The sequence below is a fragment of the Bos grunniens genome, chromosome 9 (assembly GCF_055505025.1).
Source record: "Bos grunniens cultivar Pamir isolate PY7600 chromosome 9, Bosgru_T2T1.0, whole genome shotgun sequence".
NCBI lineage: Eukaryota > Metazoa > Chordata > Mammalia > Artiodactyla > Bovidae > Bos > Bos grunniens.
In genome coordinates this window covers 95621856-95636833 of record NC_141173.1, presented here as the reverse complement: position 1 = coordinate 95636833, position 14978 = coordinate 95621856, and the positions used below count along the sequence as shown (strand labels likewise).

The window sequence follows — 14978 nt, the reverse complement described above, 5'->3', positions numbered from 1 at the left end:
AACCCACCTTTACAGAGCCCACCCCAATCCCAACTGCCTCCCCTCCTAAGACGTAGTGGCTATTTGTTAGTTTGGTGCCTCTTTCTAGGTCTTTGCGTGTGATGTGTGCACGCATGCGTAGATTTTCATACATACTTATGTACATACTTATGTAACTTTTAAACCACAAAAACATCAAAAAGAAATGCAATGGTACTGCAGGCAGTATTTCTTTGTCTCCCTTTAAGAAAGTTTTTCCAGTGTTATGTAGAGAATGGGTAAACAAGGTTCCACCGTATTGCATAGGGAACTATACTCAGTCTCCTGAGATAAACAATAAAGGAAGAGAATATGAAAAAGAATATATAGATACAGGTATAACTGGCTTACTTTGCTGTACACAGAAATGAACACAACACTGTAAATCCACTATGCTTCAATTAAAAAATATTTTTTTTCCCTCTGAACCTCAGGTCTTAAGTTCATAATTAAGAAACAGCTTCCTCATGGATATCAAGGCCTGCTAATCTGACTGCCAATCAGAATGAAATAACTAGTATTAACTCACTGAGTTTAATAATCATTGCTAAAGCAAAATAGGACCTTTTCTTACAGTTTATGACCTCATCCCTAGTAATTACAACTTTTGTTACACTTTCTAAACAAAAAAAAAATGGCTGGGGACATCGTGGCGTTGTGTTGTGGGACCCAGAGGGCCTTAGGGAAGAATGGAATTGGGGCGGTCAGGCTTTTCCTCGCAGACAGAGGCAGAGGTTTGCCCTCCTCCCGCCCTTTTTAGCCTGAAGCCTCTCAACAGTCTGAGAGCAATGGGGGCTGGTATTTAGGGAGTCTGTTCTCTTCACCAGGCTGGGTTTCCATACTGGCGGAAGCAATCAAGTCTCAGCACGTCATGGAGGCCTCCCATGCCGCCAGAACGCTGGCTAACCTAGACCGAGAGACTGTGCCAGACAAGTACCACGATGGCGTGTATGTGCTGCACCCGCAGTATCGGACCAGGTGAGAAGGCCCAGCGCCGCTCTGTCCCCGGGGGCCTGGGGCCTGGAGGGCTTAACATTCTAACTGCCTTCTGCCCGATTTAGACCAGTGAAATCCCGTACAAATACGTCAGATACCTCATTTACCCAAACAATCTACACTCACCAAAGAATGGGAACCAGCTAAGTTACCAGGGTTATTTTCTACCAAGGGCTTACCTTTAGGAAGACTGCATTCACCTTTTATAACTTGTCTCACTTAAACTTTGTGATGCCTATTTCATCTTTGTTACATTACACTTTTTCATGTAGATGTAAGTTATTGACTGATTAGGGTCATAGAGGCTGATCTGGATGAAGAGGGACTAGGACATTATTATATGCAGGCACCAAATGAGCCTGGGCCTAGGACTCAAGGGACTGGAGAAGGCTTAGGCGAGTATAAAGGCCGGTGCCTGGCAGAATGGGCTGTAATGATACATCTGACTCATGCTTCTTCCTCAGGTTATTTCTGGCCACTATTTCTAGCTGTATCATTGCTAAGACAATAAATATAAAAAGGACCACAACAAAAAAATTACACATATCTTGGGTTTTTGTCAGGTACTTTAAAAATAATACCTCAGAAAATAGCAAGAACTTCTTTTCAACTTGAAAAATAGATGGCCTGGTTAATTCTCATTTGTAAATAATGTGATATGGTAATGTATTTTATATGTGTGGCATAACTGTGTGTGTATTATAAATAGCTTGCAAGTAATATGCTATTGTAATTTTTAAAATGTCATATACAAAGAGAGAATAAAGTTACTTTAAAATCTCATTTGCTCTGTTTCTGATAAACATCACTTACCTTGGTAAAAAGAATCTCTTTCGTGCACTCTGAGTTTGAAACTACATTAGCATATTATTTAATGTCTTAAATATTTTTATTGATTTGTGTAATATTCTCATGGAATTCTCTGGAGGGTAATCTATGACATGTCACTTCATTGATCTCTAAGTGCATTACAGTTGATTTTGGTTGGTCTGCCTGGCCAGCTGTGCTATCAAAGTAATAATGCACTTTTTTCTGCTTCTTTTCAAAACTCTCTCCCGCCTATTAGTCAGCCCATTAAAGCAGATGTCCTTTTTATTCATGGCCTTATGGGAGCAGCATTCAAAACGTGGCGCCAGCAGGACAATGATCAGGATTTAACTGAAAAGGTCTCAGAAGATGAAACCAAGTATACAACATGTTGGCCCAAGGTAAGGAAGCGGCTGCCTCCGGCGGGCCACCCCGTATCCTGACACACGGCTGTGCCACCAGCCTTTGGGTCCTCATTGTGACTTGTTTTTCTCCTTCTACTGGGATTTTTTTCCGTGCAGTTTTTCTTTCCCTTAGAGACACCTACAGTATGTTACATGAACAGCTGGGCTTGTCACTCTGTTGTATAATGTTGGGTACATGCTATGATACAAAGTGTATTAAGTGAAAAAAAACAGGGGTGAGGGCCAGTAATAGTTCACTCACACTGAAAATATAATTCAGTAAATAATATATTAATGACAGTTGACTAGTTCTGTGATTTCAATAATTATAATAGAAAGACTTTGAAGAAGTAATTCTGCTTTGGATTTCTTTGACATTATTTCTCCTAAAGAGCCTAAATGCTGGGATGAATTTACTGAATGAAATTTATCTAAAGCTTGGTGAAAATTGATGCTGTAAATATGTATAGTTTCTGGGGCTTTGTCCCACTGCTGCTTATTCACCTTCACGAGGCTTATCAGCAGAAAGAATAGTTGGCGCCCTCCCTCTGGTGACACCGGAACATGGAGACAGAACCGTGACTCTAATCAGTATCTCTGAGTTCTCAGATCGGATCTCTAACCTCTGTCACTCTGTTCTGTCTGTCCTGAGATCATAGCTTTCTATTAAATGCTTTCAAAAAGCCAATTTGATCTAGACTCCAGAACCAGGCCCTGCTTTTGTCTATAGCAGATTAAAATTGAGCATACTCTTAACACCTACATAGACCTTATGCTGTAAATACTGATATCCCTTTGCGAGCAGTGATATAAAGATAAAATGCTGCGATCATTTTTCTGGTCACCTTCACACCTGACTCCAATGCAGTCTTTGACTGGCTGTCAGTATTAACAAGGGGCCTTCAGGTACACATTTCAGGTGCTAAGAAGTAAGTGGGATAGTGGAAATTAATATTTGTCCTATTGTACTTTTTATTTTACATAGTCGTGGTTAGCAAGAGACTGTCCTGCTCTCCGAATAATATCTGTGGAGTACGACACCAGCCTCAGCGACTGGAGAGCCAGGTGCCCTACAGAAAGGTAACAGAGGGGAAGGGGTTGCACCACAGGTGGCCCGGAAGGAGGGGAGTTTTGTCTTTGATGTCACAGCCAGGATTTTCTTCTTAACCTTTTCCCTCTTCCTTCTAGAGACAGTTAGCTATAAGTAATGAAACTACCAAAGGCTTAGAGTATTACTATTGGGTTCCTAACATGGTTCACTTAAAACTCCTCTCATAATAAGGACCACAGCAAGGAGATCCAACAAGTCCACCCTAAAGGAAATCAGTCCTGAATATTCGTTGGAAGGACTGATGCTGAAGCTGAAACTCCAATGCTTTGGCCACTTGATGCGAAGAACTGACTCCTTGGAAAAGACCCTGATGGTGGGAAAGATTGAAGGCGGGAGGAGAAGGGGACAACAGAGGATGAGATGGTTGGATGGCATCACCGACTCAATGGACATGAGTTTGAGTAAGCTCCGGGAGTTGGTGATGGACAGGGAGGCCTGGCGTGATGCAGTCCATGGGGTCGCAAAGAGTCGGACACGACTGAGCGACTGAACTGAACTGAGTAAGGACCACAGATTTGGAGCACAGTCTCTGTAACTCCTGGAAGTAAACACGAGGCTTTTGGCTTTTGTGTTCCCGAGCACACCACCTGAAGGCAGCCGAGAGAGGTTGCACCGTGTGGGCTCCTTCGGTCACTTGTACGTCGTTCGTCCAATTGTAGGTACAGGAGACAGCACGCGACTTCCAGGTGTCAGGAGCCAGACTGTAGCCAATTCTGCCTTTGACTCACCAGCCACTTTAGGTCATTTCACTGGTCTGGGAAGTTTGATCTGCCAATGGAGGGGGTTGGTCTGATCAGTGTTCTCAAACTGTTATCTTTGAATGATCCCCACCCAGACGATGGAGGAATGGTGCCTAGGGGTCAGTGGACAAGTCCACAGGGCTCCCTCCCCACTTAATTCGGACGAGTGCTCATACACCTTTATTTAAAGAAAGGATTCTCCAGATACACAGTTTAAATCTACTAGACCAGACAGCTTTAAAGTTCCCTTCTAGTTTAAAAATATGTATTTGAATGCTTCGATTCTGATTAGCTTTGTGCTGTTTCTAAGGAGTATAACCAAAATGATAGAAGCTTAGTGTTTGTGACATAAATACAAGTAGAGCTAAACAGCAGTGAGAGCTGACTCCACAGGTGAACTCGCAAGGGACCACGTGGTCTCCAGTGAGGCCACATACTGAGAGGGGGACGCACAGTCTAAGTGGGGTGGGGGGGCAGTTGGACCCATGAAAATTGCCAGATACATGTTAGATGCCTGAACAGTGCTTGTTTAGTAAAGATGTCCACTTCCACCAGCGTGATTAAGTTAGAAATGGGGAATAAGCAACTGCAGGGATCAACCCAAGAGAATGGAGGTGGTCCTGACTCCGAAACGTAGCCTGTAGAATTGGTACAGTGAACAAAGGCTCTTGCTTTAAAGAATGGACTGCAAAGTCTGGGGGTGGGGGAGAGCGACAGCGTCCTGTCATGCCTGCTGTTCTCATTTTGTTCAGGAAGTCCATCGCGTTCAGGAGCAACGAACTTCTGCGGAAGCTCAGAGCTGCTGGCGTTGGGGACAGGCCGGTGGTATGGGTGTCGCACAGCATGGGAGGTCAGTGCGCTTCACTGCTGCCAGCCAGCACTGTGAGTCGTCAGCCAGCAGGCTGAGCGAAGTCTCTGCGGCTGTGTAATGGTGGCCCCTTTTCCCCTGAATTAATGTTTCTGGCGATAGCTTGGAGGTTGAGAATGACTACTCTCCTTCCATGCTATTTGTTTTTCTAGAAAGGGACAACTAGTAACAGATCATATAAAAAGAAAAATGAGAAACTAAAAAGAAGCAAATGAGTTTGCCACTTAATGCTTTCATGAGGCATTAAGCGTGATAATGAGTAAATGTCAGAATCTGTCCATGGCATGTATAAGCCTGACTTGTAAATATCGCTCAGCACGCATGGCTGGTCCCAGGGCCCTCCCTTTCTTCCCTGTTTCTCAACCATCATTGAGAGTCTGTCGTTGCTCCGGTGCCCACAGCCCCAGCCCCCTTCCGGCCTGCTTTCCCCTGGCTGGAGCCCACGATGGCGGTGTGATCGCAGGGGTTGGCTCTTCGGTCCTTATGCTTGCTTGCTAGCCACATCTCCTGTTTCTCCCAACCCTCTCCCCCAGTCTAGTTCTAAATTTTCACCATCTACCTCACAGAGGGCCTTTGTACAGCTCCTGGCTTAGATTATCTGGTGAAATGCTCAGGATTGCTGGCTCTGTGTCTGGGCCGAAAGGTGGATGTAACACTTTCTCAGAGACCCACTGTTCCCCTCCATGTTACCTTGGGTTTCCCTGTCAGCTCTAAGCACAGGTTGGGGGACAGAGGAGAAGGTGCATTCCTAGGTGCATTCTCCCACAACAGCTTTGTTTTTCCCACGATATGAGAGTCTGTGTTTTTTAATCTTAGTACTGTCTTAATGGAGTGGCGGTTAGTGGGCTACTGTGGGTTAGGGTGGGGGTTGGCCATGCATACTCACCGCCTTGATGGGCACTCAGCATGCAATGCCTGACCTTCTTCTCTGGGAGAGGGCGTCCTGTGAAGTAAGAGCTGCCTTACAAACAGTTTGTAGAATCTCACCTGTGTGCAGTCTTGTGCTACAGATTTTAGAGGCTTAGGAGCATGACTAAGTGTTAATATTTTAAGGCCTTGCTTGTTGGACTACAGAGAACAATTGTTTCAGCTTTTTTAAAGAAAGCATTTCTTTCTGTATTCTTGTTTGCGAAGGAAATTAGCTTACACATTTTTTTTCCCTTCTCTGTGACTAGGTCTTCTTGTCAAAAAGATGCTCTTGGAAGCCTCGAAGAAGCCAGAAATGAATACTATTATAAACAATACCAGAGGAATAATTTTTTATAGCGTCCCTCATCATGGATCCCATCTGGCTGAATACTCTGTTAATATTCGCTATCTTCTCTTTCCCTCTTTGGAAGTCAAAGAACTCAGCAAAGGTAATTCTTTCTTTCAGAAGAAAATTGGCATTGTGTTAACACCAGTATATAGGAGGAGGAGACAGTTTCTGACTTGACCCAGATTACCTCACTTTACTCTTTCTATATTAGTTGTGTTTAGACTATCATGGAAAACTTTCAGTTTGGGGTGAATTTTTCTTTGATACCATCCCTTTTTCGTCTTAGCATTATTTTCTCAGGTGGTGCTAGTAGTAAAGAACCCACCTGCCAGTGCAGGAGACATAAGAACCACGGGTTCGACCCCTGGGTAGGAAAGATCCCCTAGAGAAGGAAATGACAACCCACTCCAGTGTTCTTGCCTGGAGAATCCCACGGACAGAGGAGCCTGAAGGGCTGTGATCATTAGGGTCTCAAAGAGTCAGATACCACTAAAGCAACTTAGCACATTTTTTTTAGCACACATTATTTTCTCAAGAAATACAACAATTTTAATACTATCTTAAATATTTACAATTTTAAGAGATACATAATGTTCTGCGTTAAGTGTTATTCCAAATTACCAATGAACTGTTTTTTCCCACAGGTTTGCAAAATCAACTATTAAAATATACATGAGCTTTAAAGATATTCACCATATTAACTATAAGGCATTATATTTATTTTGGGTTAATGAGCATCTTCTCTTTTTCTGGAACACCTGCTATGAGAATTTTGGGACCCCTGGCCTAAGCCTTAATATGCCGTTGTCCTTTTGCTCAGATGTTCTTTTTTCTGCTTTATGGAGAGTTATTGGACTTTACCTTGAAACCTTCTGGTGAATTTTATTTTTTGAAGTCAAATTTTATTTTCTAGCAGCTTTCTTCTGTGATCCATTTTCTTTTGAAATCATCCTAAAGATACCAGAGGTTTTGTTTTTAACTGTCTCCTGTGCTCAGGTTTTCTGTCTGCTCGCCGGGTCTCTCTCCGGTGGCAGGCTTTCCTGAGACCTGGCGCCTCTTGGTTGCCCTTTTCTTATCTGAGGGTGGGAGACAGGCGCTCTGTGACTACACACAGGCTCTGCTGGTTAGAGGTATTTCAGGATGCACGCAGGTGTGTCCGCCAGCACACTGCAGGACCCTCCGTCCTACATACCACACTGCCCTGGCACTGCTTCCTGTCAGCCAGTAACGTGAGAAACTGCTGCTGCTGCTACCAGCTCCTCAGTTCTCGCGTGGTTTTAGCCCTTTACTCTCATCTTCATGGCTCCTTAGGAAGTGAAGAAACTAAGCCACTATCTTGAATCAGAACCTAATTTCCTCCCGAAATTCACAAGGCTGCTGCATTTTATTATGAACTAGATACACAGGACTTGTCATGTTCTCATTCTCTATAATTCTACAGATTCTCCTGCCCTTAAAACACTACAGGACGACTTTCTGGAGTTTGCAAAAGACAAAAACTTCCAGGTGCTGAGTTTTGTAGAAACACTACCAACCTACATCGGTAGCATGATTAAGCTCCACGTGGTGCCCCTGGACTCGGCAGGTATTCACTCTTTTGAAACTTGTTTGACCTTAGATTCCTGGTAGGTGGTCATCATAAACGTCAGCTTTTAGATTCAGTTTCTCAGTTTTTAGAAGACAGCTTTATGAAGATTTAGATTCTGTTACTCTGTTAAGCCACAGATTAAAATTTCTCGGCAAACATTCAACCTTGGCATTTCCTCCCCTGCTTTGATTTAACTGATTAGACGGCATAGGTTAACTGGCTAACGCTGTGTTAGCTCCCACACTGAAAGCTGCTGCCTTCAGGTAAGAATCCAGAACTTTTCTATCAGCCCAATCAAAAGGAGTATTTCATTTAACAGACTGATAGCCACCTTCAGGAGCCTTTAAATCTACTAAAGGCATGGATGCTTAGTAAATAAATGGAGGGTACATGGGGAATATTCAAGCAACAAAGATTTGAAAGGAAAAAAACTAGTGTAAAGTCTCTTCCTGCTCCTGGGATGAGGGACATGGCCAGTACCCACTCCTGTAGCCCATATAAGGCTCCTTGCGGGCAGGGCTCAAATCTCCATTCTCCTTGCAGCCTCCTCTGTTTCTCTGTGCATAGTAAACAGCATGGACACTCCACTCCCTGAAATGCTTTCCCCTCATCCGGCTAACTCTTGAGTTTGCTCGTCAAACTCTTTTCTGATCGCCTCAGAGGCTGAATCAGGTGCTGTCCTGGTGGCACTGCGGGCTCCGGGCAGCCAGGCGTGGAGCGTATCCGGAGCGCCTGCCGATGGGCCTTCTCTCCTGCTGCGTTAGTTATTATCTAAGTAAAATGAAAAAGGCTTGATACCCTGTAGTGGAACCTGAAGAGACTTTACCTTAAAGTAATATGCCATGAAGTGAGGGGTTGCTGTTTGGTAGTTGAAGAACCTAAAGAGTTCAAAGAACAGTGGCTTTTTGTTTGTTTTTTATGACGACTTTGGAAGCTTAAAGCAGAATCAGTATGGTGGGCCAGCTGCTGGCAGTGACATAGCCTTACTGTAACTCTGTCCACCCCTTCTTCTGTGTCACCAGCTGGCCTTACTTCCTTCATAACCTCCACCTGCACTTGCTCACCAGGCTGGCCTCACTAGTACCTCCTGGCATGCCCAGGAGGTGGACTTGGCTAGGTTGAAACATGAAAAACTCACCCAGGTCTCCCAAGCACCATGTCATCGCCTTCCCTGGTAGAGTGAGCATGGAGGGTCTGGGCATAGAAAGGATTCTGTGTGAGACGTTCCCATTCTTTTCATCGGGCAAGGGAGCTCACTATCGAGTTTCTCACATTAACTCTAGAAAAAGAAGTGGTTCACAGAAGTGTGGGGTAACTTAGGAACAGCCTGCAGTGTATAAAGGCTTTGAAGATGACAGTGCTCTGGCACAGCTCACTGTTAGATCAGGAAGCAGGCAGTGCACACATATGCAGAATTGATGAGAAAAGCATAGGCATATGAGGGCACTGCCTAAGACTCCGTCCTCTTATGAGTAGGCACATACCATTTAGCTAGTCAAACTTTAAGTTCCTTTATCTTTTAGAGATCTCTGTCACAACCAACTTGACATTTACATCTACCCATCTGGTGGTCTCTTTCCCTGTTGACGGGGGCAGCTTATATTTTTACCTAGACTTTATTGACATTTCTGTTTTCTTTAGATCTAGGCCTTGGAGATCTAATTCCTGTGGATGTTAACCATCTGAACATTTGTAAGCCAAAGAAAAAGGATGCTTTTTTGTACCAGCGTACCTTACAGTTCATCCGTGACGCTTTAGCCAAAGACCTGGAAAACTGACAGCCGTCTTTTCCCTTTTCATATGTGAACACAGTGCAAGAAGCGTGCTGTTCTTTTTTTAAGCTCTACTCAATCATGCAGACATAGTCCTTGTGGCATCCAGGCGGCTTGAAGTGCGTCGCAGGCAGCAGACCACTGTTGTGTGAAACACGAACGTGAAAGGGGCGGTCAAGACTGAAGGGAGGCTAGACTGGACTGAAGGGAGGCTAGACTGCACTGTTTTGAGTAAAAAACAACTTCCTGTGCGTCGGTTTACTTTGTGCAGCGTTGTCCCTGGTGGTAGGGAGCAAGCTGCTGTGGCTGCAGAGCACGTGACCTGTGACTTTGGCCATCTGTGGCCATCCCCGGCGAATGCTGGGAGCGGCACGGGTGACTTCTGCAGGGAGAGCCATCACCAGCTTACCGTAGAAATGCCTCTCGGAGGGAACCTAAAGTGGAGAGAGCAGGAACTAGGACCTTCAAGACTCTGTTTTGGGTCTGGATTTCCATGTGCTGTAAATTTTAAAACTTTGTCAGTGTAAACCTTTGTCTAACGTGGTGGCTTTGTTTTACCTCTTGTCATCCATGGGTCAGTTCCTGGTAAGTTTTCATTTTCATATTGCTGAGAACAAGTATTTTTCTTTTTCAAAGAGTTCTAGCCTATAATAATTCCTTCCAGACTGTAGCTCCCTATACTTTTAATTTTTCTCAGATAAGAAGAATAAATCCATTATTGATCAGAGTGTGAGATAAGACTATTCTAAGCCAATACACGTATTAGCAATAGTTAGTATCAAGATTCTCAGATTCACTTTAGCAAAATAAAATATACCTTTCCTTCTTGCTCATTTGGAAGTGCTATTAATTGTCTCCAGCATGTGAGAAATAGGAAATAATATTGATGACTTTTTGAAAAATAATTGAAAAGTAATTGTTGAAAAATAATTCACATACCGTAAAATTCAGTTTTAAATGTATAGCTCGTGGATTTTTGGAGTAGTTACAGTTGTGCGACCATGACCACTATGTAATTGCAGAACATCTCATCACCCCCCAAATAACCCCATACTCACCAGCAACCACTCTTCCTCTGCTCTGCCCCAACCCCTGATGAACACTGATCTTTTGGTCTCTATGGATTTGTCTGTTATGGACATTTCATTATAAATGGAATCTTACAATGGAATGGAATGGAATCTTATGTGGCTTCTTCCTTTCTTTTTTAACGTTTATTTGTTTGTTTTAGTTGTGGTATGTAGCATCTTCAGTTGAGATGTGGGATCTAGTTCCCTGACTAGGGATCAAACCTGGGCCCCCTGCAATGGGAGCACAGTGTCTTAGCCACTGGACTACTGTGGGAGTCCCTAGCTTCTTTCCTGGAGCATAACGTTTTCAAGTCTCATCCGTGATATAACATGCATATATGTAGTGCTTTGTTGTTATTTTATGGCAAATAACATTCTACTGCATGGATGTACCACATTTGCTTACCCGTTCATCAGTTGATGGACATTTAGGTCCTTTCCATGTTGGGGCTATTATGAATAATGCTGCTGTGAACATTCATGTACAAGTTTTTTTGTGGAGATGTTTTACATTCTCTTGGGTATATACTAGGAGTGGAATTGCTAAGTCATGTTAAGCTTATGTTTACCATTTTGAAAATGATGGCCATTTGTAGAATGGGATAGTCAAAAGCTAAAACAAGTACAGCATCTGAAGGTACACAGGGGTCAGCCATAAACCCTAACAACATCTAATTGTTTAATTATGCAATGATCTAACAAGTGACTTGACTTATCTTATTATCCTGCTACAGAGAATGTGCTGGTTAGCTGTCAGCAATAAACTAGCTAATGGGATCACAGGGTAGAGGTGTAGGTATGTTTGGTTCTTTTTTGTTTTGTTTGTTTTCCATGAACCATGGCAGATAAACCATGGTTGGAACATCTGTTCATTAACGTGGAGTAATAGAATGAAACTCCACTTCATAAAATCTCGATATAGCTATTATAGCTGTGCTTTAAAAATAAGGTCTAGCAGAGAGATCCAGTGTACTGCTGAATTACTATAGTTTCTCAGGCAAGCCACCATTTCTGTTTATTCTTTTTATGAAGTGGATATGATATTCACAGATTTACTTCAGTCTTGTGAGATTTAAGTCAATAATATTTTTAAAATAATCACCACCTGAAAAACTCTTAAGAATACAACATATGAAAACATAACACGTTTGAAACAGTTTTAAACTTAGACCATCAATAAAATGGTTCTAGCTCAGTCAGCCTTGTTTAAATGTCCTCTCTGGGAGAGGATTTCGGGAGAAGTTTCGACTACCTTTCCCCTCATGTGAAAAGTCGCTTTAAATGATTCACCCAGAAGGAAATAAACAGTACAGGCGTGTTAGAGAGCAGACTCCTGAAAGCACGCTGTAAACACAATTCAGATGACTATGGAAAGCTAGTTCTTCTCATCTACACCCCCGTCACTTCTTTCCGGTTTTACTGTCAACCCTAAAAGTCGAGGGCACTGAGCCCCCTGTGCTCCAGTGTGTAAATGTTGCCACAGAAAGAGACTGCTCGTGGAGCATCAGGATACCTTTCTCGACGCTGGCTCAGCCATTCAGCCAAGGTTACACCGACAGCCGGAATATACTGGAGGATGTGGCCCTCGGCTCAGTGGGCACACCCGTGGTGTTGGGTGCTGGCAGACTTTCTGTTGAGAAAGGCCACAAGGTAATACAGTAATGAGTCTCTTGAGCTTGGTTCATAATTTATGATGCCCCTCAAATTACTTCTAATTCCTAAAATTTGAGTTTTAGGCATACCCTCCTGAATTTTCACATCTTTGTAATATTTAATATGTTAATGTTTGGTTTGGTTTTTATTGACATTTGGTATAAAAATTATGTCCATGAAAAAAATTTAAGCATGTTCAATAAATTAACTTTTAATTAAAAAATTAACACTTTGAAAGCTCCTAAGAATTTCAGTGTTTATTCTCCATCGAGTCCATCTCTCCTGTTTCTGTTTCAGACAGTTCATTACTTTTCATTCAAGCAGGACCTTTTTCAGTGGACTTCTCCTCCCCACACAGGATTACTATCAGATGCTGTCCTCTCTCTTCCAAGGGTCCCAGAATCCTTTTCCATTTCTATTGCCCAGTCTCTGATTCTGATTTTCACGTTTGGACTAATTGGTCCTCATCCTACTGATAAAATAGAACTGTAATTCAGTGAACATGTTTTGAATACTTATGCACCAAGTGTTGCTTTATATAAGAATGTGCGCTCAGTTATGTCTGACTCTGTGACCTCATGGACTGTAGCCTGTCAGGCTCCTCTGTCCATGGGATTTCTCAAGCAAGAATACTGGAGTAGGTAGCCATTCCCTTCTCTGGGGATCTTCCTGACCCAAGGATTAAACCTGCATCTCCTTTATTGGCAGGCATTTTCTTAACCACTAAGCCACTTGGGAAGCCCCTTATATAAGAATACAAGGTAGATTTAGCCATATTTTAGAGATAGGAAAACTCAGCATTAAAATAGTCATAAAACTGGCCCAGAGTCTCAGAGCTAGTGAGAGCAAAGGTTAAGCCTGGGTTTTATTTTAAAACCTATGCGTGTGCATTGCAGGGTTTTCATAGAACGTTTAAAACATTAAGAACTGACAAAACATCACAGTAGTGGGTAGTCTAGGACTTCCAAGCTGATCGTAGAATTTCTCTCCCTCAGTAGCTCATTAAAAGGAGGGGGAAGAAAAAGGAAAAGTGGAAAATAATTCACAGCAACTAAAAAAATGAAAGGACTAAAAGCTGTCATTAACTTTGAAAAATGGTAGCTAGGAAAAAAATAAGTGATATTAGGGAAGAAAGTTGACCTCAAGATTAATAGTCTTGAGAACTGTGATAACAGTTCTCTATTTTGTAGAAAAAAAGAGGAAGGTGGTCTTGAGCAAAGTTAAGGAATAAACCTTGAGGTTGGAAACCTCTATAATTGGACATGTAAATGTGGGCGATGGGGGAGGCAGAATCAGCCAGGCTTTGTTTTCTGAAGCCCTTATGGGACTAGTAACTTCCAATACTTTGGCCACCTGATGCTAAGAGCTCGCTCATTGGAAAAGACCCTGATGCTGGGAAAGATTGAAGGCAGGAGGAGAAGGGGATGGCAGAGGATGAGATGGATGGATGGCATCACTGACTCAGTGGAGATGAGTCTGAGGAAGCTCCAGGAGATGGTGAAAAATAGGGAAGCCTGCTGAGCTGCAGTCCATGGGGTTGCAAAGAGTCAGACACGACTGAGCGACTGGACGACGACAACATGGGACAGAGGATAAGAGTCCAGGGGAAGTGAATCCCAGGATAGCCATTAACAAATCCTCAAAAGAAGTGGGAGAGGCCAGAAATCCTCAAAAGAAGTGGGAGAGGACAGATCTTTAAACAAAGATAGTACAAAGCTCTCCCCAGGGGTGTACGGGGGTAACCTTTGTCCCTTCCCACACTCAGATAAATGAAGAGGGGATGAGCAGTAACATCAAGCAGGGATGAACAGGAAGCAGCTTCCGATAAGCAGGGCAAGTTTGTCTGGATGAAGTTTATTATACATAAGATGAAATGGCATGATACTTAACATAAGAAAGCAAACCAAGTTTTATATATACTGATGACTGAAGATTCCATTATGAAAGCAAATGTAATCCTTGAAGAATACAAAGAATGATGAACAAGGGAAAAAGAGATTGAGAAATTGGAAACCCAATCAAGACAATTACAGGATACAGCAGAAACCACATTAAAGAACGGGAGAGACACGGATGAAAATCCTCTTCTTAATAGAGGTTTTGCTTAATGGTTGCAGAACCACAGTGAATGCAGAAGGAAAATTAATTAGAAGATAACAGTTAAGTCACCATTCAACTACAAGGTAATAGACAGACACAGTTGACATAAACTCAGAGAATAGGGACCTAGATGTGTTTTTTGGCAAGTTCGGTTATTGACCAAATCCTGGCATACAAAAAAAAAAAAAAAGAGGAATGAAAACACTGCATTTTAAGATGCAAACAAAAATCCAAAAACGAATAAAATGCCCTCATGTTAGAAAAGAGTGATGTTGGAAAGAAAGAATTGTGTTCAGTTGAATTGCCCTTGACATGGGTACCAAAGTAATGGACCAACATGCTCAAACCTGGAGGAGCTCAGGGAATATTGTTAATCAGTTCTAGTTCCATCCTCTTAGATTAATTTCGGGTAAATTAAGCTTGATACTTAACACTGACATGGGCTTCCCAGGTGGCTCAGTGGTAAAGAATTTGCCTGCCAATGCAAGAGATGAGGGGTTGATCTGTGAATGGGAAAGATATCCTGGAGCAGGAAATGGCAACCCACTCCAGTATTTTTGCCTGGAAAATTCCATGGACAGAGGAGCCCGGCA

The 14978-nt window shown here is 42.7% G+C and overlaps 1 protein-coding gene and 1 long non-coding RNA gene across 5 annotated transcripts in view; one reads left to right on the top strand and one right to left on the bottom strand.

The window, feature by feature from the left end:
- Positions 1 to 12530, top strand: part of SERAC1 (serine active site containing 1) — a 54248-nt gene extending 41718 nt beyond the window's left edge. For 3 of the 4 annotated variants that reach the window (XM_086318567.1, XM_086318566.1, XM_086318570.1), the window contains 7 exons: positions 846 to 996; positions 2081 to 2222; positions 3211 to 3305; positions 4829 to 4926; positions 6120 to 6302; positions 7644 to 7787; positions 9432 to 12530. In XM_086318567.1, coding sequence (XP_086174693.1) covers positions 846 to 996; positions 2081 to 2222; positions 3211 to 3305; positions 4829 to 4926; positions 6120 to 6302; positions 7644 to 7787; positions 9432 to 9568 — 950 coding nt within the window. In that variant the 3' untranslated portion in view covers positions 9569 to 12530. Of the gene's footprint in view, positions 1 to 845; positions 997 to 2080; positions 2223 to 3210; positions 3306 to 3507; positions 3738 to 4828; positions 4927 to 6119; positions 6303 to 7643; positions 7788 to 9431 lie in introns of all 4 variants that reach the window. The other variant, XR_015133369.1, reaches the window with a different exon arrangement.
- LOC147366403 (uncharacterized) lies at positions 3924 to 7200 on the bottom strand. Its single transcript, XR_015133370.1, has 3 exons — positions 7064 to 7200; positions 5831 to 5887; positions 3924 to 4104 (listed from the first exon to the last, which is right to left on the bottom strand). It is a non-coding gene; the product is annotated as an uncharacterized LOC147366403 (long non-coding RNA).
- Positions 12531 to 14978: the final 2448 nt, after the last annotated feature.